This window comes from Apodemus sylvaticus, chromosome 16 (genome assembly GCF_947179515.1).
Source record: "Apodemus sylvaticus chromosome 16, mApoSyl1.1, whole genome shotgun sequence".
In the NCBI taxonomy this organism is placed as follows: domain Eukaryota; kingdom Metazoa; phylum Chordata; class Mammalia; order Rodentia; family Muridae; genus Apodemus; species Apodemus sylvaticus.
Window position 1 is genome coordinate 88777749 of NC_067487.1, and position 23858 is coordinate 88801606.

Sequence of the window (23858 nt, forward strand, 5' to 3'; positions counted from 1 at the left end):
ATACAAAGTAATTTCTGGGTTGAAAGCTATGCATATAGGTATTAGAGTCAAACAATGAAATAGTACCAACATGTTAGTTCACCTGTGTTACTTTCTGACTGAACAGCAATGGCCAACTGCAAATTATCAGCAGTATCTGCACTTCAAAACACAACTTGCCTGGCTATATTTCTACTACAGTCCTTGGCTTTCTCGCTACTACCCTTCCCCCCTCCCCCCGAACCAAGAGCTCAAATCTGAGATCATGGTGTCTATGTCTCTCATATGGATACATTAGGCTATATTTTAAGACTATCATAAGAGAAAAGCATGGTGGAACATGCCTTTATTCCCAGATCTCAGAAGCTGAGCCAAGAGGATGGATCTTTGTAAGTTTAAGGTCAGCCTGGTCTACACAGGAAATTTCAGAACAGCCAGATCTTTTACATAGGAAAAACCTAATTTGGTGTTGAGTGGTTGTTCTTTGTATTATACACATCTATATCAATACTCTACATATCAAAGCAAGTGATACATCCTTAAGTAATTACAGAATCTCATTTCTGGGATTTACCTCTTATATAAATTCATGATCATTGGAAAGAGGTGCCAAAATTTGGAGGCTATTTCTTACAATAGGAGTTTATAACCCACAGGTAAATTTCCCTTTACATGGTCTATTAAATTCTTCATTGCTGTTTGTTATAATTCATAGTTTAAGTGCTAAATGACTCTAAGTTTTACGTTATGGGGTAGAATATCTACACACACCTATAATACTCTCCTAGAGAAGAGGAGCCACTGGACTTTCCACCAGTGCACAATGGCCAGGGGTCCATGTCCTCCTACTGTGGCAGCTGCTGAGTCTATGTTCTAGTTCCTTTATGTTGCTGATGTTAGATGGAGTATTCTGGGAACATGAAGTATTTGCTCCATGTGGATGAAAAAATGATGTTTCTTACCACACTACAACCATGTCTAATCTGAAAAATTTTGGAGAGTTTTCGATTATAAATGTTACCAGGAAATCTGTGATAAAACAGGGCAAATACAGAGGGTCTCTGTCATTTTGCATGGTTTCAAATCACATTTTATTTAAAACTCTTGGAGGTTAAAAGTATGTAGTTCAAAATTGTGAGAAAATATTAGCTTTCATAAACCATAGGGGTGGGCTTCTTGTAAGAAATTTAAACATTGTAAGATCAGATATTCAAGTGAGATCATCATAGTCCAATTTGATATAAGAGGATGTTTTCCAGTTTTCACTTTGTGATGACCAGTATGTTATACACATTTGATTAACTTTGGATGTCTTTGACACATTCATGGCTGTGCATATTTGTTAGGGTCCTTATAGGAACAGGAGGGAAGATGACCTTTGAATTTGGTCATTTAAGTGGGATTCCATCCTACTCACAGCTCCCAAGGGCTAACTAAAAAGCTAGAGACAGGCAAACCCATCTAAGCAGAAACATTCCCATGTCTCTGATGGCTCAATGCAGAAGCTATGGGAACAGCACAATCTCAGGTTTATTATGTGGGGAGGTATTTGAAATAATGCCTATGTGGAGGAAACTGGATATTTATGGATCTCCCATGCCAGGGTCTTTTGAATCCTATTTTTTCCTTCTCATATTTGACCCTATATAATATGAGGAATATTTATTCTCAGTTATGCTGTCCTAAAATATATTCCTTTCAGGTCAAAGGGCAGTTGGCCAATTAATAATGATTCAGAAATTCAAATACTGAGAGTCAAAATAAACATTTAATACCAATACTGTAGAAGTTTTGATATTTTAGTATAGTTTTTGAAAGGCAATTAGAAAATTGTACTCTATAATTTCTCTAAACCAATCATAACCAGCATCAAGAGGCCAACGGTATATTTAACCACACTAATTTTTTATTGCCTTTCTTTGGTTGAAGAAACCACATTGAAAATGAGTAGAATTTCACACATTCTACACTAATTATATCAGAATTCAGTCTTGTTTGCTGAACCCAGTACCCAGGATTTTTGATCATTTCACAGCATTTTTATCATTGGTTTAATCTAAGCATATTCTATATCAGAACTGACAAAACACTGAGTCATTGAGCTCAAATACTCATTTATATTTTTCTTACTTAAAATCCACCAATGATTTTTCCTCTCCAGACGAACACCATTTACAGTTTTACTTATTTTACAAAATGAAACAAAAGCAAAATCAAAACCATCATCAACTACAAAATAGCCTAGACTCTCAGAATAATCCCTCATTCCTATCTCATTGTAAAGGCTTCTCAAAGCCAGGTTTAAATTTTATGCCTAATTACCTTTTAGGCAATAAAAATTTCCAGGACTTTATTGTGATAGCTAGGAAGCCATGAGATATATGGTGCTATATCAGCAGATAGATGGTAAGGTGGCATTAGCTTAATAGAAGAATTTCATGCAATTTTATATCAAATCCTAAAATGTTGTCCCAGAAGAGCAGCATTTGGTTCTGGGAGTTTATCTAAAAGACTGAACAAAGAGGCAGTTATTTTAAAACAAGCTTACTAGATTTGTAAATATGAAGAAAACAGACAGAGTAATTGTATCTTATGTATGGACCTCCATGAATAAAATCAAAGTAAGAATAAACACTCGAAATATTGCTTAAAATGTTTCCCTAGATTCAGGGGGAAATGAAAAATGTACATGGAATAAAAAGATGATAGACATAAGGATGATCCACTGTGACTCACCAAGTCATACTTCTGTTTCAGAATGTCTTCCATGTTCCTTCTTTCAATTGAACAATTGAAACTTTTGTTGTCAGTCACTATTTTTAGTGAATATTTCTGGGATACATAATCTCTAATGTATGCAAGCAAATATAACTTCTATTTTGTTGATATTGTTCACATATTTGACCACAAATTACCTCCGTACTGCTGCTAATTTCTCTTTGTCATTGATCTTTTGGGTTATAGCAAGTCACTGGTTATATAATTTAGAGGTCAGCAGACTTCCTTTAATAGTTCAAACAATGCAATACCCATCAAAATCCCAACTCAATTCTTCATACAGTTGGAAGGAGCAATTCTCAAATTCATCTGGAATAACAAAAAACCCAGCATAGCTACAACTATTCTCAATAACAAAAGAAATTCTGGGGGAATAAGTATCCCTGACCTCAAGCAATACTACAGAGCAATAGTGTTAAAAACTGCATGGTATTGGTACAATGACAGGCAGGTGGATCAATGGAACAGGATTGAAGATCCAGAAATGAACCCATACACCTATGGCCACTTGATCCTCGACAAAGGGGCGGAAAACATCTAATGGAAAAAAGATAGCCTTTTCAACAAATGCTGCTGGTTCAACTGGAGGTCAGCATGCAGAAGAATGTGAATTGACCCATCCTTGTTCCTTGTACTAAGCTCAACTCCAAATGGATCAAGGACCTACACATAAAGCCAGACACTCTGAAGCTAATAGAAAAGAAACTGGGGAAGACCCTTGAGGATATCAGTACAGGGGGAAACGTTCTGAACAGATCACCAATAGCATATGCTCTAAGATCAAGAATTAACAAATGGGACCTCATAAAATTACAAAGTTTCTGTAAGGCAAAGAACACCATCAAAGGACAAATCGGGAACCAACAAATTGGGAAAAGATCTTCACCAACCCTACATCAGATAGAGGGCTAATATCCAATATATACAAAGAACTCAAGAAGTTAGACCCCAGAGAACCAAATAACCCTATTAAAAATGGGGTACAGAGTTAAACAAAGAATTTTCACCTGAAGAACTTTGGATAGTGGAGAAGCATCTTAAAAAATGCTCAACTTCATTAGTCATTAGGGAAATGCAAATCAAAACAACCCTGAGATTTCATCTCACACCAGTCAGAATGACTAAGATTAAAATCTCAGGAGACATCAGGTGTTGGCGAGGATTTGGAGAAAGAGGAACACTCCTCCACTGCTGGTTGGGTTGCAAATTGCTAAAACCACACTGGAAATCAGTCTGCGGGTTCCTCAGAAAACTGGGCATGTCACTTCAGGAAGATCCTGCTATACCACTCCTGGGCATATACCCAGAGGATTCTCTAGCATGTAATAAGGATACATGTTCCACTATCTTCATAGCAGCCCTATTTATAATAGCCAGAAGCTTGAAAGAACCCAGGTATTCCTCAACAGAAGAATGGATGCAAAAAATGTGGTATATATACACAATGGAGTACTATTCAGCCATTAGAAACAATGAATTCATGAAATTCTTAGGCAAATGGATGGAGCTGGAGAAATTTATACTAAGTGAGGTAACCCAGTCTCAAAAGATCAATCATAGTATGCACCCACTAATAAGTGGATATTAACCTAGAAAACTGGAATACCCAACAAATAATCCACACATCAAATGAGGTACAAGAAGAACAGAGGAGTGGCCCCTTGTTCTGGAAAGTCTCAGGGTAGCAGTATAGGGCAAAATCAGACCAGGGAAGTGAGAGGGGTAGGTGGGAGAACAGGGGGGAGGGAAGGGGGCTTATGGGAATCATGGGTGAAAATCAGTAAAAAGGTTTACTGCAAAGGAATTGGATCTAAGTCACAAAGGTGTTGAAAGACATCAGGCAGACTGCTCTTCTATAATACTGAGCATTTGCCATAGCTGAAATCAAACAGCGGAGGCAACAGTGCATTTCCCGGCAGGACTATCTGTTCTTCTGGTCTTCTCTGTCTTGAGGACACATCTGGTTTAGCTAAGTTACTGAGTATTCTATTTAATGTCACTGGTTAGAAATTACTTTTATACTACACTTTCTCTTCAATCACAATTTTGTATAACCTAGAAAGTATTAAAATCAAATTGCATGGTGATCATTATACACACCTTGGTTTTTTTAGTGCAACTTCAACAGTGACATGTTAGAATATCGACTCTAGATACATTTTGTACCCATTAGCATTTTTAAAAGTCAGAGAGGAGGTGAATCCCTGAGCTACATTCCATTCTGTTTTACAGAAGCAATGGTCTTCAATGTTCTGCATGCTACATAAGAGTTAAATTTATGATCTACACTAAATCCAATAGTGAAAATGGAACAATAATATAAGTATTAGAACAATAGACACTTTTTAAAAAACTCATTCATGAGGAAGTGCAAGAGGCCTGGTGTGCACCCGGAGGCAGACTGGGAGCGCACAGATTGCTCCAGCAGCACAGAGATTAGGTTCCAGTCCTGAGGCCTCTGGCAGGAGCCTTCAGATCTCCACTTCGGGATCCAGAACAGCCTGGGCTGCAACACCACATCTCCAGGTCCTGCAAGAGGCCAGAGGGGCACCCGAAAGACTGGCTGGGAGGAGTCAGTGTGCTCTGGTGAGTCCAGCAGGTCCCAGTGGGAGCCTTCAGGTGTCTGCTTCAGAATCTGGACAGCCTGGGCCATAGCACCCTGTCTCCAGGCAGTGCAGGAGGTCAGCTGTGCACCAGAGGCCACCTGGGAAGAGGCAGCTTGCACTGGTGAGTCCAGTATTGACAAGACCAGCTAACACCAGTGAAAACTAGATGGCAAAAGGCAAACGCAGGAACGTCACTAACAAAAATCAAGGCAATATGGCAGCATCTGAACCCAATTCTCCTTTAACAGCATGTCCTGGATACCCCATAACACCAGAAAAACAAGATTGGGATTTAAAATCACTGGTCATGATACTGGTAGAGGAACGCATGAAGGACATACTTAAAGAAATTCAGGAGAAAATGGATCAATAGTTAGAAGCCCTTACAAGGGAAACACAAAAATCATTGAAAGAAATTCAGGAGAATACAAAAGCCAATAAAGAGGAAACGCAAAAATCACTTAAAGAAATACAGGAGAACTTTGGTCAACAGGCTGAGGTCATGAAAGAGGAAACACAAAAATCTCTTAAAGAATTAAAGGAAAGCACAAACAAGCAAGTGAAGGAGCTAAGCAAAACCATCCAGGATCTAAAATCAGAAGTAGAAACAACTAAGAAAACTCAAAGGGAGACAATTCTGGAGATAGAAAGCCTTGGGAAGAAATCAGGGGACATAGATGCAAACAAATATCAACAACAGAATACAAGAGATAGAAGAAAGAATCTCAGATGCTGAAGATACCATAGAAACCATGGACTCAACAGTTAAAAAAATGCAAAATGCAAAAAGCTTGTAACCCAAAACATCCAGGAAATCCAGGACACAATGAGAAGACCAAACCTAAGGCTTATAGGCATAGATGAGAGTGAAGATTTACAACTTAAAGGGCCAGCAAATATCTTCAATAAAATTATGGAAGAAAACTTCCCTAACCTAAAGAGAGAGATGCCCATGAATATACAAGAAGCCTACAGAACTCCAAACAGACTGGACCAGAACAGAAATACCTCCCATCACATAATAATGTACTAAACAAAGAAAGAATATTAAAGGCAGTAAGAGAAAAAGGCCAAATAACATATAAAGGAAGACCTATCAGAATCACAGCAGACTTCTCACCTGAGACTATGAAAGCTAGAAGACCCTGGGCAGATCTCATGCAGACTCTAAGTGAACACAAATGCCAGCCAAAACTACTATACCTAGCAAAACTCTCAATCACCATAGATGGAGAAACTAAGATATTCCATGACAAAACCAAGTTTACCCAATATCTATCCACAACCCCAGCCCTACAAAGGATGATAGGAGGAAAACAGCAATACAAGGAGGGAATCTTCACTCTGGAAAAAGGAAGATAGTAACCTTCTTTCATCAAACCCAAAAGAAGTTAACTAATCAAATTTAAAAAATAACATCAAAAATGACAGGAAGAAACAATCACTATTCCTTAATATCTCTTAACATCAATGGACTCAATGCCCTAATAAAAAGACGACTAACCGACTGGATACGTAAAGAGGACCCTACATTTTGCTGCATACAGGAAACACACCTCAGGGTCAGAGATAAACACTACCTTAGGGTAAAAGGCTGGTAGACAATTTTACAAGGAAATGGTCTCAGGAAACAAGCTGGAGTAGCCATTCTAATATCAGATAAAATTGACTTTCAACCCAAAGTCATCAAAAGAGACTCTGAGGGACACTTCTTGCTGGTCAAAGGAAAAATACAACAAGAAGAACTCTCACTCCTGAACATCTATGCTCCAAATGCAAGGGCACCCTCATTCATAAAAGAAACTTTATTAAAGCTCAAAGCACACATTGCACCTAACACAATAATTGTGGGTGACTTCAACACTGCACTTTCCTCAATTGACCAATCAGGAAAACAGAAACTGAACAGGGACATAATGAAACTAATTGAAGCTTTGGACCAATTAGATTTTACAGATATATATATATATATATATATATATATATATATATATATATATATATATATATATATATATATATATATATATAACATTCTATCCTAAAACAAAAGAATATACCGTTTTGTCAGCACCTCATTTTACCTTCTCCAAAATCGACCATATAATTGGTCACAAGACAGACCTCAACAAATATAAGAAGATCGAACTAATCCCATGCCTCCTATCAGATCACTATGGAGTAAAAGTGGTCTTCAATAGCAACAAAAACAACAGAAAACCCACATACATGTGGAAACTGAACAATATTCTACTCAATGATACCTTGGTCAAGGAAGAAATAAAGAAAGAAATTAAAGACTTTTTAGAACTTAATGAAAATGAAGACACAACATACCCAAATCTATGGGACACAATGAAAGCAGTGCTAAGTGGAAAACTCAAAGCCCTGAGTGCCTCCAAAAAGAAAATGGAGAGAGCATACACTAACAGCTTAATGACACACCTGAAAGCCCTGGAACAAAAAGAAGCTATTTCACCCAGGAGGAGTAGTAGGCAGGAAATCATCAAACTCAAGGCCGAAATCAATCAAGTAGAAACAAAGAGAACCATACAAAGAATCAACAAAACCAGGAGCTGGTGCTTTGAGAAAATCAACAAGATAGATAAACCCTTAGCCAGACTAACCAAAGGGCACAAAGACAATATCCAGATTAACAAACTTAGAAATGAAAAGGGAGATATAACAACAGATACTGAGGAAATTCAAAAAATCATTAGATCCTACTACAAAAGCCTATACTCAACACAACTGAAGAATCTGGAGGAAATGGACAGTTTCCTAGACAGATATCCTACACCAAAACTAAATCAGGATGATCAAATAGATCATCTAAACAGTCCATAACACCCGAAGAAATAAAAAGGGTCATAGAAAGTCTCTCAACCAAAAAAAGCACGGGACCAGATGGCTTCAGTGCAGAATTCTATCAGACCTTCATGGAAGACCTAACACCAATACTCTTCAAACTATTCCACAAAATAGAAACAGAAGGAACTCTACCCAACTCGTTCTATGAAGCCACAATTATGCTGATACCAAAACCACACAAAGATCCAACAAAGAAAGAGAACTTCAGGCCAATTTCCCTTATGAATATTGATGCAAAAATACTTAATAAAATTCTCGCCAACCAAATCCATGAACACATCAAAACGATCATCCACCATGATCAAGTAGGCTTATTCCCCGGGATGCAGGGATGGTTCAATATAAGGAAATTCATCAATGCTATCCACTACATAAACAAACTCAAAGAAAAAAACCATATGGTCATCTCATTAGATGCAGAAAAAGCGCTTGACAAAATCCAGCATCCTTTCATGCTAAAAGAATTGGAACGAACAGGAATTCAAGGCCCATACCTAAACATCATTAAAGCAATATACAGCAAACTGGTAGCCAACATCAAACTAAATGGAGGGAAACTTGAAGCAATCCCACTAAAATCAGGGACTAGACAAGGCTGTCTTCTCTCTCCATATCTTTTCAATATAGTACTTGAAGTTCTAGCTAGAGCAATTAGACAACATAAGGAGGTCAAGGGGATACAAATTGGAAAGGAAGAAGTCAAATTATCACTATTTGCAGATGACATGATAGTCTACTTAAGTGACCCGAAAACCTCCACCAGAGAACTCCTACAGCTGATAAACAACTTCAGCAAAGTGGCTGGTTATAAAATCAACTCAAGCAAATCAGTTGTCTTCCTATACTCAAAGGATAAGCAGGCTGAGAAAGAAGTTAGGGAAATGAAACCCTTCAAAATAGCCACAAACAATATAAAGTATCTTGGTGTGACTCTAACCAAACAAGTGAAAGATCTATATATGACAAGAACTTCAGGTCTCTGAAGAAGGAAATCGAAGAAGACCTCAGAAAATGGAAAAATCTGCCATGCTCGTGGATTGACAGGATTAATATAGTTAAAATGGCCATCTTGCCAAAAGTGATCTACAGATTCAATGCAATCCCCATCAAAATCCCAACTCAGTTCTTCACAGAGTTAGAAAAAGCAATTCTCAAATTCATCTGGAATAACAAGAAACCCAGGATAGCTAAAACTATTCTCAACAACAAAAGAAATTCTGGGGGAATCAGTATCCCTGACTTCAAGCAATACTACAGAGCAATAGTGTTAAAAACTGCATGGTATTGGCACAGTGACAGACAAGTGGACCAATGGAATAGAATTGAAGATCCAGAAATGAATCCACACATCTATGGTCACTTGATCTTCGACAAAGGAGCCAAAAACATCCAGTGGAAAAAAGATAGCCTTTTCAACAAATGGTGCTGGATCAATTGGAGGTCAGCATGCAGATGAATGCGAATTGATCCATTCTTATTTCCATGTACTAAACTTCACTTCAAGTGGATCAAGGACCTCCATGTAAAACCAGACACACTGAAACTAATAGAAAAGAAACTGGGAAAGACCCTTGAGGACATGGGAACAGGGGAAAAGTTCCTGAACAGATCATCAATAGCTTATGCTTTAAAATCAAGAATTGACAAATGGGACCTCATAAAATTACAAACTTTCTGTAAGGCAAAGAACACTGTTAAAAGGACAAAATGGCAACCATCAAATTGGGAAAGGATATTCACCAACCCCACATCTGATAGAGGGCTAATATCCAATATATACAAAGAACTCAAGAAGTTAGACCCCAGGGAACCAAATAACCCTATTAAAAATGGGGTACAGATCTAAACAAAGAATTTTCACCTGAAGAAATTTGGATGGCCAAGAGGCACCTTAAGAAGTGCTCAACATCAATGGTCATTAGGGAAACGCAGATCAAAACTACCCTGAGATTTCACCTCACACCAGTCAGAAAGGCTAAGGTCAAAAACTCAGGAGACAGCAGGTGTTAGCGAGGATGTGGAGAAAGAGGAACACTACTCTACTGCTGGTGAGGCTGTAAGATGGTACAACCACTGTGGAAATCAGTCTGGATGTTCCTCAGAAAACTGGACATGAGACTTCCAGAGGACCCTGCTATAACTATCCTGGGCATATACCCAAAGGATTCCCCAACGTGCAATAAAGACACATGCTCCATTATGTTCATAGCAGCCTTATTTATAATAGCCAGAAGCTGGAAAGAACCCAGATGCCCTTCAAAGGAGGAATGGATTCAGGAAATGTGGTATATTTACACAATGGAATACTACTCAGCAATTAGAAACAATGAATTCACAAGATTTTTAGGCAAATGGTTTGATCTGGAAAATATCATCCTAAGTGGGGGTAACCCAATCAGAAAAGAATACACATGGAATGCAATCTCTGATAAGTGGATATTAATTAGCCCAGAAGCCCTGAATACCCAAGGCACAAATCGCATATCAAATGACTCCCATGAAGAAGTATGGAGAGGGTCCTGATTCTGGAAAGGATCAATCTAGCATTGGAAGGGAATATAAGGACAGAGAAAAAGGAGGGAGGTGATTGGAGAAGGGATGGAGAGAAGAAGGTTTATGGGACATATGGGGAGGGGGGATCCGGGAAAGGGGAAATCATTTGGAATGTAAACAAAGAATATAGAAAATAAAAATATTAAAAAAAAAGGGTGGATTTTGTCTGTGCCCCTCAACCTACACCAACACAAACACACACACACACACACACACACACTCACACTCATACTTGTGTGAGTGTGTGTATATATAAACATACCTATGTGCATATGTATATATAAATATGGATATATATGCATATACATATATACACATACTTTCATATATATACAAACATACATATGTGCATTTATATACATACATTATACATATGTATATATACATGCATATGTACACATATAAATACTAATCTATATGCACTTATGTGTATATGTATATATATACATACATACACATATACATACACACACACACACACACACACATATATATATATATATATATATATATATATATATATATATATATATCACATCACATATCACTAAAATAAAAAGTGACACAAGTGGAAACCTCACAGATGCTTGGTGATATGTAGGGATTGGTTCCAACACTTTGATCAGGAATCTGCATGTGAACCCTGAAGGTCCTGTTACCTAACTGGCTCTTCATCTATCAATAAAGATCCTATTGGCCAATGAGCTGGTTGGACTAGTCAGGATTTCCAGCTTCACTACAGTAAGGCTAGCAGATTCAGGGGAGGAGCAAAAGATTCACCAGCTACAGAGGGAGAAAGAGTCACCAGCCATGTGAGATCTAAGGAGTATTGGCCATTGGCTACTCCCACACCTGGTATGAGGTTGCAGGCAGGAGATTAGAAACATAATTAAGCTGAGGGTAGATTTAGGGTGCTGAGCTTGGACTAAGGTGACTGAGCACAAAAGCTGAGGGCAGATTCAGAGGTGTGAAGCTGTGGGAGAAAAGTCGGGAAGAGGAGTGAAAAGTGAGGAAGGCTTGGAAGAGCCTGGCCATTGAGCTAAGGCAGATCAACATGAGCTCATCTGAGGATCTGATGGAACCTTATCCCTTGACCTTTATCCTTATCAATCGATAATATGCCACCAGTGATACCAGGTCTACACAGACCTTCAAATACTTGAGCATTCTATGAGTAACCATTTTTATCTGTTCAATTAAATACTATTTTTATGGAAATTAACTGGGGAGTATCAGAGGTATTTGTTAAATTTAGCTATTCAATGCAGTATTATTGGAGAAAAATCAATGTGTTTATTTTCAAAGCCTAAATAATACCAGACATTATGGAGCAAAGAAAGTGGAGGATATGTTTTGCTTTGTTCTGTTTTGTCCACATCCTTCTTAGAAGACAATGTTCCTCCATTTGTCTTTTTGAATCTTTTTGAATCCTGATGAACATCACAGATCAAAAACTAAGGTATATCCTTAGATGTGAAATGTATGTTGTGGAAATTATAGACAAAATGGGGTCATCATAGAAGGGTAAAGTTGGATTTGTCACCTTGTATAAAATCAAACTAAACTGGATTTTGTAAACATCCTGGTTAATTGGCTTGATCTGTGAATTAGGAAGCATTAAGTTGCCCAACAATTTCTACAGCTATCTTCCTGTGAATACTGGTCCAGAGTGTTGCTCTTACAGAAAGGTGGACAAAAAATTTCCAGTGGGCAGGAAAAGGTTCTTGCTGGACAGGTTTGCTTGTTTTCTGACTAGGTCCACATTATCCACAGCCCACAGGTTATCCAGTGGGATGATACATTTTATCTTAAACTTGTTCTTACTCCTAGAAAAAGAATCAAGTATCTCTGTTAGTTTGATTTACATTGTAGTTGGTATTGCTGGTAGAAATAATCAGTTGCTCCTGCCCCAGAACAGAGAACTTCAGGCACAGTTCAAGCCAATGTAGATGGAATTCAACAAAGCATGTGTGAAAGACGGTACTGGATATGAGCTTCTCAGTGCTCACAAATAGACATAGCCTGATTGTTTTCTGATTGAAGAAGGTTGAAAATGAATATACTGTGAATATGTATGTATATATATATATATATATATATATATATATATATATATATATATATATATATATGGCATTTTTAGAAAACTATGTATCAAGATTTCTTCCTTAAATATTGTTAATTAGTAACCATTTTTATTTCCACAATGACCATACCATAAAATATTAGTTAAAATTTTGTACTTTACTTAACCACATTAAATAATTTTTCTAAAATAAATGATATAGAAATATTGTCTAACTGGATAAAATTCATTTTCCATTGCCCTTCTTTGTATGCTAAGAAGTAACGTCAGCTCACTACAATGGCTCCTTTAGTAAACACACAAAGCATATCTCATACAAGTGTCCAAAAAGATGATTATTTATCTCAATAATTTAAACAAGTAATTAGAAATATGTCTTCCCATCAAGCATTCTGATCTTATCACGTGTTTATAAGAAACAATAATCTTGGAAGCATTGACTTCCTACTTTCATCATTCCTTTTCTATAAAATTTGTCCTTTGAAAAATTCACATACGTAATAGTTCATAATTATTTTTTGTTGCTGTTGTTCTCTCTTTTCCCTTCTAACTTTTGACAGAATACTTCCCAGATGTGTGATGTTCTATTACTTCATGATAGGGTGAATATTACCTCTTTGTGTATGAATGTGTGAGTGTGTGTGTGTGTGTGTGTTCACATGGGTATATAAATCTGTATTGGACACTGTTAAGCTAATATGTTGGTCCAAATCTGAAGATACTTACTGTCTCAGATTCAGGAGGCAAATGACACAATATAAACCCTGAATCAAAAATCTTGTGTATATACATATACATATACTCTTCAACTCTGTGATATTTTCGAAACATGATGCTACAGAGAAAATTTCCCACACTATTTCATGTACCATATAACACTCAAAATACAGGAATATATAATATTTACTAAAGGATACACATGCACACTCATAAACAAACAACAAACAAATGTCAAATCAAATGAAACATTTGTACTTATATTTTTTCACCTCAAGACTTCTAATTGTAAACATACATATATATCTGTATATATGAACCAAAATTCAGAAGAAATACATAAAACTGAAATCTCCAATTTAAATGTCTGATAAGTAATTACCTTCCTTGCAAATGGAAATAATGATGATCATCTCCTATGAAACTAATAACGCTCTTAACATAACATGAAAGACATCCTCAAAATAATTTAACTTTTTATTCACTAGACAGCAGAATCAGGACACACATATGGTCTTTCAAGAAAAACATTCATTTTAGTTTTCTTTACTCTCAAAAATTAATTTCTCTTACATATACTACACTTGAAACTACACTTGAAAGGCACACTATGAGTATATAAATATATAAATATATATTTATATATATATTTTCATTTTTCATTCAAATGAGTTGATTACTATCTTCTAAAAAATGTGAGTATTTTCAAGTGTGGACTGAAAGTGAGTTGAGTAGAAATAACAAGAAGGATGACATATTGACAGACAGCCTGGATATTCACCTATTTTGAGCCTGCATCAGTCAGATACCAACTAATGTTTTCTAAGCTGGGTGCTTACAGTGACTGATCAGGGGTGAAATCCAAATTTGCCCTATTATTCTCTTCTAAACATTTCATTTTTTCACAATTTTTGTAGTGGATATTCAGGAATAGTATTTATGGATGACCAGAAAACTTATCCCCCCAAACTGAAAATATTGTATCATTGATATGTGTCCTCAAAACAATTGACAAACTTATGAGAACATACCTTAAATTATTTAATTATAATGTCAGTATCAACTTCATACCTTCTAGAAAAGTATGAAGGCTATGATCATGGGCAGAGGAGAATATATGTGATGTGGTCCCAGAAAACACCTCCATGGTCATAAGTTAGAGTGCAACTTTGTATACTGCTTCATTCAGTCACAGCACTTTTCTCTAGTATGTGCAGAATCACCAACCAGGAAGAACTCAGTACCTGTAGTTTCCCCTGATTAGTAGCTGCTATTAGGAGGGACCAACTAACACCAGAGATAGCCAGATGGTGAGAGGCAAAATAAGAACATTATCAACAGAAAGCAAGGCAGCTTGGCAACACAACAGGAAGTCCTAGATACTCCAAGCCACTTGAAAAGAAAGATTTGGATTTAAATTCACAGCTCATGATGCTGATAGAGGACTTCAAGAAGGACATAAATAACTCCCTTAAAGAATTACAGGAAAACATAACCAAACATGTGAAGGAATTGAGCAAAACCATCCAGGATATAAAAATGGAAGGAGAAACAATAAAGAAATCACAAAGGGAAACAACTCTGGAGATAGAAACCTAGGAAAGAAATCAGGAGTCATATAAACAAGCATTACCAACAGAATATAAGAGATAGTAGAGAGAATCTCAGGTGCAGAAGATACCATGGAAAACACTGACACAACACTCAAAGAAAATGCAAAATACAAAATCTCCTAACCCACAACATTCAGGAAATTCAGGACACAATGAAAAGACCAAACCTAAAGATTATAGGTATAGAATAGAGTGAAGATTTCCAGCTTAAAAGGCCAGTAAATGTCTTCAACAAAACTATAGAAGAAAACTTCCCTAATCTAAAGAAAGAGATACCTATGAACATACAAGAAGCCTGCAGAACTCCAAATAGATTGGACCAGAAGAGAAATTCCTCTTGACACATAATAATCAAAACACCAAGTGCACTAAAGAAAGAAATAATATTAAAAGCAGTAAGGGAAAAAGGTCAAGTAACATTTAAAGGCAGACTAATCAGAATTACACCAGACTCCTTGACAGAGACTATGAAAGCCAGAAGAACCTGAAAAGATGTCATACAAACCCTAAGGGAAGAACACAAATGCCAACCCAGGCTGCTATACCCAGAAAAACTTTACCATAGATGGAGAAACCAAGGTATTCCATGACAAAAACAAATTTACACAGTACCTTTCCACAAATCTAGTCCTTCAAAGGATAATGAATGGAAACCTCAAAAAGGAGGGAACTTCACCCTAGAAAAAGAAAGAAAATAATCTTCTTTTAACAAACCAAAAGGAAGAAAGCCACATAAACAAAATTCCACCTCTAAAAACAAAAATAACAGGAAGCAACAATCACTTTTCCTTAATATCTCTTAATATCAATTGACTCAATTCTCCAATCAAAAGACATAGACTAACAGACTGGATATGTAAACAGGACCCAACATTTTGCTGCATACAGGAATCCCACTTCAGACACAAAGACAGATACTACCTCAGAATAAAAGGCTAGAAAACAATTTTCCAAGCAAATGTTCCAAAATAGACTTTCAACCTAAAGTAGTCAAAAAATGTAAGCAAGGGTACTTCATACTCATCAAAGGAAAAAAATCTACCAAGATGAACTCTCAATTCTAAACATCTATGCTGCAAATATAAGAATACCCCCATTCATAACAGAAATTTTACTAAAGTGCACATTGCACCTCACATTATAATAGTGAGAGCCTTCAAGAGCCCACTTTCATCAATGGACAGATCATGGAAACAGAAACTAAACAGAGACAGAGTGAAACTAACAGAATTTAGGAACCAAATGGATTTAACAGATATCTATAGAACATTTTGTCCTAAAACAAAAGAATATACCTTCTTCCCAGCACCTCATGGTACCTTCTCCAAAAGTAACTAGATACTCGCCTTGGACACAAAACAGACCTCAACAGATATAAGAAGATTGAAATAATCTCCTTTAAACTTAAGGAATTAAAAGACAGATAGAATAAAAGAAAGTCATTGAGTGAATGCAGCTGATTCCAACCTTCCTAAGTCTTTCTGATTCTCCTGCCTCACTTACATTTATTTATCTAGTGAGTGTATATATGCAGGTATAGGCGTTTCCCAGAACACAAGTAGAGAACACCTCTGTCCAGACTAAGGCTTCACAGACAGTGCCTAACCCAGCCATTTCACTGGTCCAATACAGCATTTTTAAGATGCAGGAATAGAGGCTGGAGAAACAGCACAACTGTAGGTTGCTTGCCTAAAGCATGCACAAAGCCCTGGGTTTGGCTTCCAGTACAGGACAGCCAGCCATGAAGATGCAACCTATAATCTCAGCACTCACAGGCAGAGGCAGGGGGGTCAGAAACTGAAGATTATCCTTGAATAGGGACTTCAAGGCCAGTCTGAGATATATGATCCTCTATTTCCCAACAATAAAAGGCACAGAATATTAACAAAAGCAGAACAAAACAAAACACTATTTCTCTAATCTGTAAGATAAGAGGAGTCTAGTAACTGGTAAGGAATATACTCTATAAAACTACTCTCAAGTCTTGAAAAACTACTACCAAAGAGGGCATTTATACACTCTGAAACACTGTGAACGAGATCAGTACTTACTTGATAATCATTTCTCTTAATATTTGGAACATCCATGTTGTGAGTAGAGGGACAGATATCTTCATGTTTTCTGCCAGTGAAAATGTCAATTCTAACAAGGCGTACCTGACAGAGACGAGAACAACAGGAAACATGGTTAACCTTATTTATTATATATAAGTACACTGTATCTGTCTTCAGACACTCTAAAAGAGGGAGCCAGATCTCATTATGGATGGTTGTGAACCACTACTTGGTTGCTGGGAATTGAATTCAGGACCTTAGGAAGAGCAGTCAGTGCTCTTAACTGCTGAGCCATCTCTCCAGCCCCCTTTCAACTCTTTCAAAGTCATCTTACTTTCTTTGAAAAAGTTGCAGGGGCACAGAACTGAGATTCGTTAAGTACCCAAAACCTGAACAGTTTGGTGGCATCAAAACTCAACACACTAAGTAACTCAGGACTTCAATTAACAAGAGTCCCCAGAAAGTGAAAACCAAGTCTCTTAGAATTATAAGAACTGGATTGCCTCAACTAAACAAAATGTTTTAGACCACCAGGATTCAATAAAATTTTTGTTTCCAGTTAATGAAACATACTAAGGGCCCAATTAAAGGAGAGCATTATTGAGAGTAATGCCTGATCTTGCAAGAGACTGAGGTTAGAAAAAGAAGTTATTTTAAGTATAGAAACCTCATGATGTGGAATGGAACACAAATGATCTTATCAGTGAAGCCAAAGAATGACTTGGAAGGACCTACCTTGGCATGACCATGCTTCCCAGTCTTGGAAGTTGACATCTCTATGACTTTGCTTGGTTCCCCTTTAAGCACCAGGAAGCTATTTTTATGCAGGGCTGAGCACTGCATAGGAGAAGTGCTGTAAGCCCCTGCATCTCCAGTCGTGAAATCAATTTCCTCTGCATTGGTGGGCTGGGGAGATGTGTGGATATTCTGAGGGAACTAGGCAAAAAGTTTGTTTGCTTTTTAATAAAGGGCAGGCAGGCTGGCAGCCCTTCAAAGGAGGTGGGGAGGGAAGAGTTAGCAGTAGAGTGAAGGGGACACTAGCACCTGGCCAGCAGGTCCAGTCCCCACCACCCTACTCAAGAAGAGCCCATGACCTTCCTGTGCAGGAATGTGGAGCCCCCAGCCTCCCCCGACTCCATCCCGGCTGCCAGGGCATCAGCCAGGCCGCAGGTTCAGGGAAGACTGAGAGGCGAGCACCTGGCCGGCTCCACCTGGCCCTCAGTGCGCCTAGGACCTGCAGCGGCGCCGCCCTGGATCCCGGTTCTGGCCAGCGGGGAAGGGCCCGAGCCCGGGCGATCCCGAGCTTGCCGCCCTCTAGTTCCCGTGCATCTCGGCTCCTCGCCTCACCCGGACCCCCGCATCACCTCCTGCATTTCCCGCTGCTCCCCCAGGTCCAGCTGCAGGACTTCACCTTCCGGCCCACACCACACCACTTTGTTGTGATCTCCAATCCCTGAGGCTGCAGCAGAGCCCAAGGCCTCTGCTGGTCCAGGAGACTGGGCGGGGCGACAAAGCTTCCAACACCTTGCTCTCACTGTGGCTTGCCCAGCCCCGCCACAACCCCCGCCCCCAGGCCCCCTCCCCGCCCCTCACGGCCACACTTCTGAGATAGGCCCTGCACGCCAGGGGCCCGCCTCCAGACCTCCCATTGGCTGGAAGCTTCCTGAGGTCCCGCCCCATCAGGTAAAGCCTGCACTGGGAACCCCAAGTGCTGCAGAGTAGAGCACTCCCCCCTGTGGAGCCACCTGCAGTGCACTGTTTGAAGCCTCCCTGTCTTCCTGGGCAGGATGCATCCTCATCTTTACTACCAGGCCCAGCTGACCTTGGATTTGACCTTTAGGACCAGGTAGCTTGCTCTGGGCCCTAGATCTCAGGCACATGGATGCTGTCACTTAAAGGTCTTCAAACTCTCAAGTCCTGCTGATTTTGCAAGAGTTCAGATTGTTGGTGCAGTGGAACTGTGATTCTGATACAGCTTGCAGTCCCCCTTAGGGCTGGAATCCGTGCTTGAAGCTGAAGAGTGCTAGGTGTGCTGTACTATTTCATGACTCTGCATTGTAGATCCTTAGAGGACTCCAGACACCCTATGGTGAGGTGCTGGTGCAGCCTGGAGAGTCAACAGTGTTCCCAGGGGCAGGGAATCCCATGGACCAGGAGACTCTACAGTGCCCTTTGATCTTCCTGGCATAGCTGTGCCCAGGAGTTTGAGATTTTGTTGTTGTTTGTGTTGTTAAGGATTAAAGACAAAGATTCATGTGAAGTCTGCTTTCCTTTCACAGTTTCACCATAGCTTTATCTCTCACCTTGGAAAGAATTGAGGTATTCAACTTACCAACCCCACAACGCAGTTCAAGTCGTTCAGTGATTTGGCATTGCTGTCCTATAAGCAAATCCAGTCGCATAGTCACGTGTGCAGATATGCTGAACATATTTCATTTGTGCTGTTTAGAAGCAATAAGCCCATGGCTTCCATAAATTAAACTCTGCCTCTTGTTACTACATGAAAGTGTCAAATCACCGGGCGGTGGTGGTGCATGCCTGTAATGCCAGCACTCTGGGAGGCAGAGGCAGGCGGATTTCTGAGTTCGAGGTCAGCCTGGTCTACAGAGTGAGTTCCAGGACAGCCAGAGCTACACAGAGAAACCCTGTCTTGGGGAGAAAAAAAAAGTGTCAAATTAAGACCCAAGGCTTCTGAGTTCCCTTTGATTTTCCTTATACTGCCTAACTTTTTCCCTATTGTTGTTGTTGTTGTTGTTGTTGCTGCTGCTAATATGTAAGTAAGAATTGCTTATCTCCTTAGATGCTAAAAAAGCATCTAATTCTGAAAAAAAAATACAACACTCCTTCATGTTAAAAGTATTGGAAAAATCAGGAATTCAAGTCACACACCTAAATGTAATATGGCCAATATACAACAAACCCATCAGACAACATCAAATTAAATGGAAAGATATTGAAGCAACCCCACTAAAATCAGGAGCACGACAAGGATGCTCACTCTCCCCAAATCTATTCAAAATACTACTCAAAGTTCTAGCTAGAGCACTAAGGCCACAAAAGGAGATCAAGGGGATACAAATTGGCAAATAAAAAGCCAAGGTATCACTATTTACAGATGATATAGTATACAGGAGCAAACCCAATCATTCTCTCAAAGAACTTTTAAAGCTGATTCACAACTTCAGCAAAGTGGCTGAATATAAAATTAACTCTAACAAATCTGTAGCCTTTCTTCATACAAATGATAAATGGGCTGAGAAGGAAAATAGAAACACAACACCCTTTACATTAGTTAAAAATAACATAAAATACCTTTGGGTAACTGTATCCAAACAAGTGAAGTTCTTTTATGACAGAACATCAAGTATTCTAGAAAGAAATCAAAGAACTCAGAAAATAGAGAGATATCCCATGATCGTGGATTGACAAGATTAACATGGTAAAAATAGCTATCCAACCCAAAGAAAGCCAGATTAAATAAAAACTTCATCAAAATTCCAAATGATTCTTTTAAGACATGAAAAGGGCAATTCTTGGTGTGTGTGTGTGTGTGTGTGTGTGAGTGTGCGTGTGTGTGTGTGTGTTTGCGCGCGCACATATTGTGTGAGCAACGGGGAATGTGTACCAGCTCTGGATAAATATGGGTCCCTGGCCAGCAGTGCCTAGCAAACCCCAGACTGTCACTCTCCTGCTGGAACCCTCCTCTCTCTGTGCCCTGCAGCACCCAAGGCCAAGGCCTTCCTTCTAGCATGTCACTCAAGGAACCAAAAGCCAGGTTGGAACAGCTCCAGACAGTGGATGGCCTTGACTGACTGCAGGTGGGGCCTGCTAAAGGGTTTCCGGGCTGCTGTGGCAGGTGCCTGCAACTCCTGGCTCTTTCTAACACAGGAGCCCTCCTTGCTGCTTCCCCCCATCTCCTCCTCTTCCTCCTCCTGCTCCTGGGTCAGGGATCCTGGTGTCTATGGTGCCAGGAACTACAGGACTCAGCAGCTCCACCCTGAGGCAGTGGCAGGGCCTCTGGGCCTCTTACTCTTGCTCAGTCCCTGTGCCTTGCATCCCTTCCTGCTGCCCACGGAGCCAAGGCAACCTGGGTGCTGGCACTGGATGCGCCCTGTTGACTTGGGTAAACCTGTTGCTCTTCATTGACCTCGATCAGGCCGCAACTGCCAGCAAGCTGCTGTGGTCCAGCCAGGGCGCTGAAGTGAGGCCCTTCTTGGCCAAGCAGCTGGAGGAAAATACCAGATGCTCACTGCCTTGTCCAGCCAGGGGCCCACCTCTTACTAAGGCGCACCCTGTGGCTTTGTGCACTCCTCAGCTGCAGCAGCTGCAGCTGCCAGCTCCCTGGTCTACGTGCCCACCATGTGCATGGACTCCATGCTGCCCAGCCTGCACTATCTGCAGGGGACAGACAGCAGGCCTAGGAATCACGCGGGCAGAGCGCGTGCCCACCCTGGTTGGCCACAGGATTCTGCTGACAGCCCCAGTATGGCAGGGGTTGGCACTGCGCGCAGTGGCTCAACTGGACCTGGAGATGTAGGATCGGCCAAAGCCCAGGCCTCTGAATGCTTCCCCTACTCGCCCAAGCCCACCCAAGGACAACTGTGCAGCGCAGGACCCTGGGGGCTAAGTGGCTGAGGGCGGTGAGGGCACGGGCAGCATGAGTGGCAGTGGCAACAGCCTGAAAGCCATGGGTGGCACCAGTACAGCTCTCTGCCCACAGCACAGCCGCTGAACAGGAAGTACCACCACCATCATCATGATAACCCTGCTTACTCACCCTTCATGCGCACAATGCTGACTCCTGCCTGGTCAGCAGGACCTTTCGAAATGCTAGTGCGCCATGGGAGAATGCAGAACAACATTGGAGCTCTACTCCAGGTACCAAGAGGCCCCAAAGCAGACCTGTTGGAGGACCTGTCAGAGAACTGCGAGTGTGTGAATTGCTGTTCCATCGAGATGTCACTGTGGAGAGGAGATGTCACATGGGCAAAGAATGCAGTCTCTACAGCAAGATGAATGGCCTCAGCAGGCCCCCCATCAAGCCAGGAAATGAAACCTAAAAATATAAATAAGTCAAAAGCTTACTCAGATAACAGCAGTGGCTCTGTCCCTGTGACTCCCACTTCCTCTACTTCTGATTCACATGACTGCACCAAAAATACTTCCTTCCACACAAGCAACCACCTCAGGGGAGTGATATATGCAGTGGAAGAAAACGCCAACCATGAGAACAGTGATCTCAAGTATTCAGGTCAAGGCAGCCTGTACATAGGCACCAGTCTGTCCTCCACTGCTGAAGTCACATCCTCTGTGCATCAGGATTCTTAGTGTGCTCTTGTCCTGGCCTGAGCTGGAGCTACCAAGAGATGAGGGCTCTGAAAGACTCATATCACTTGTGTCTGATTTTGTCCAGCAGTCCAGATTGTGGCAAAAATGCAGACATAGCATTCCTTCAAAGCGTGATTCCTGTGCCTTTGTTTTGAAAGAGATATATTTCCCAAGAAGCTTACTGAAATAAGAAGAGATGGGCTTTTGCAGGAAAGGCCAGCACAGTGGGCCTGTGGCCCGCTGCTTCCAGCCAGCCTGCCTCTGCCTCTGCCCCATACCAGTGGGAGAAACTGTGACATTGACTGGGGCCTTGTCTGCTAAGGAAGATTCAGAGATTTATAAAAGTATTGCTCCAAAGCATGCGCTTCTTGTGATCAGCCTTGGTTATCCCAGAATTCTTTCATCCCTGATATATATATATATATATATATACACACATTTCACAAGCATTCGTGGAGAGGAGCACTGGAAGTCATTTGGTCCATCCTGGAGGCTGAGTGCATTCCTGGGGCCTAGACAAGAATATTACTTTGCAAGATTGCCTTATGACAGATGCTGAGTAACTTATCTAAATGTTCACTGTAATGTGGCTGTTCTGAGAACACTTGGAATTTGTCAACAGGGTAGCAAACAAGATATTTTTCTTCCATGTACACAATAGTTTTTAAGTGTAATTTGCTTTGCAGAAATTAGTTTTAAATCATTTGCATAAGCTTTAACAGCATTTTTATAATAAATGTAACATTTTAACTTAAGGGTACTTAAAATAATTAAAAAAAATATGTTAACTTTAGATATATGATTCTTACATCCACAGCCCACTTCTGTATTCCAAACTGTTTATAAGAAAAATGATTTCTAGAGCAAATCTTGTCTCAGGAAATTGCCTTTTTTCCATTTAGGAATATTTGTACAAGAATACCAACACAGCCTCCTTTCTTTTACTGAGTAAAAGTGTTGGAAATTACAACAAACTTTTACTACCTTAAGAAGAGCATTTGTAAATATTCTAAGCATTTGTAAACATTCTTGAAATCTGTACCTCTTGACTAACCAGCAGGTTGGTTTACATTATTTTTTTCTTAATGGGATATCCTATGAAAACCTATTACACCAGTTTAAAAAAATTAAAAGGGGAGTGTTTTCTGTCCTATAAAATAAAGAAGAAAAGAGTAATTCTCAATTTCATATAGAAAAACAAAAAACCTAAGAAAGTGAAATAATTCTTAATAGTAAAAGAACTTCTGGGGGAATCATCATCCCTGATCTCAAG

General features: G+C 39.7%; 1 protein-coding gene and 1 pseudogene across 1 annotated transcript; one reads left to right on the forward strand and one right to left on the reverse strand.

Moving 5' to 3' along the window:
* Positions 1–12084: 12084 nt before the first annotated feature.
* Positions 12085–22370, reverse strand: LOC127666994 (eukaryotic translation initiation factor 5A-2-like). Its single transcript, XM_052160006.1, has 6 exons — positions 22035–22370; positions 20570–20626; positions 19003–19906; positions 17993–18193; positions 17255–17359; positions 12085–12613 (listed from the first exon to the last, which is right to left on the reverse strand). The coding sequence occupies exons 3-6, from the start codon at positions 19135–19137 to the stop codon at positions 12608–12610; spliced, it is 447 nt and encodes a 148-aa protein (XP_052015966.1). The 5' UTR covers positions 19138–19906; positions 20570–20626; positions 22035–22370; the 3' UTR covers positions 12085–12607.
* On the forward strand, positions 21046–22606 carry LOC127666711 (transcription factor GATA-6-like; annotated as a pseudogene).
* Positions 22607–23858: the final 1252 nt, after the last annotated feature.

Coding starts and splice junctions, on each gene's coding strand:
- LOC127666994 (XM_052160006.1), bottom strand. CDS start 19,137: ATGTGCCTGAGATCTAGGGCCCAGAGCAAGCTACCTGGTCCTAAAGGT. Junction 18,194..19,002: donor CTTCAAACAGTGCACTGCAG/GTGGCTCCACAG, acceptor CTTTTTGCCTAG/TTCCCTCAGAATATCCACAC. Junction 17,360..17,992: donor GGAAGCATGGTCATGCCAAG/GTAGGTCCTTCC, acceptor CGTCTCTGTCAG/GTACGCCTTGTTAGAATTGA.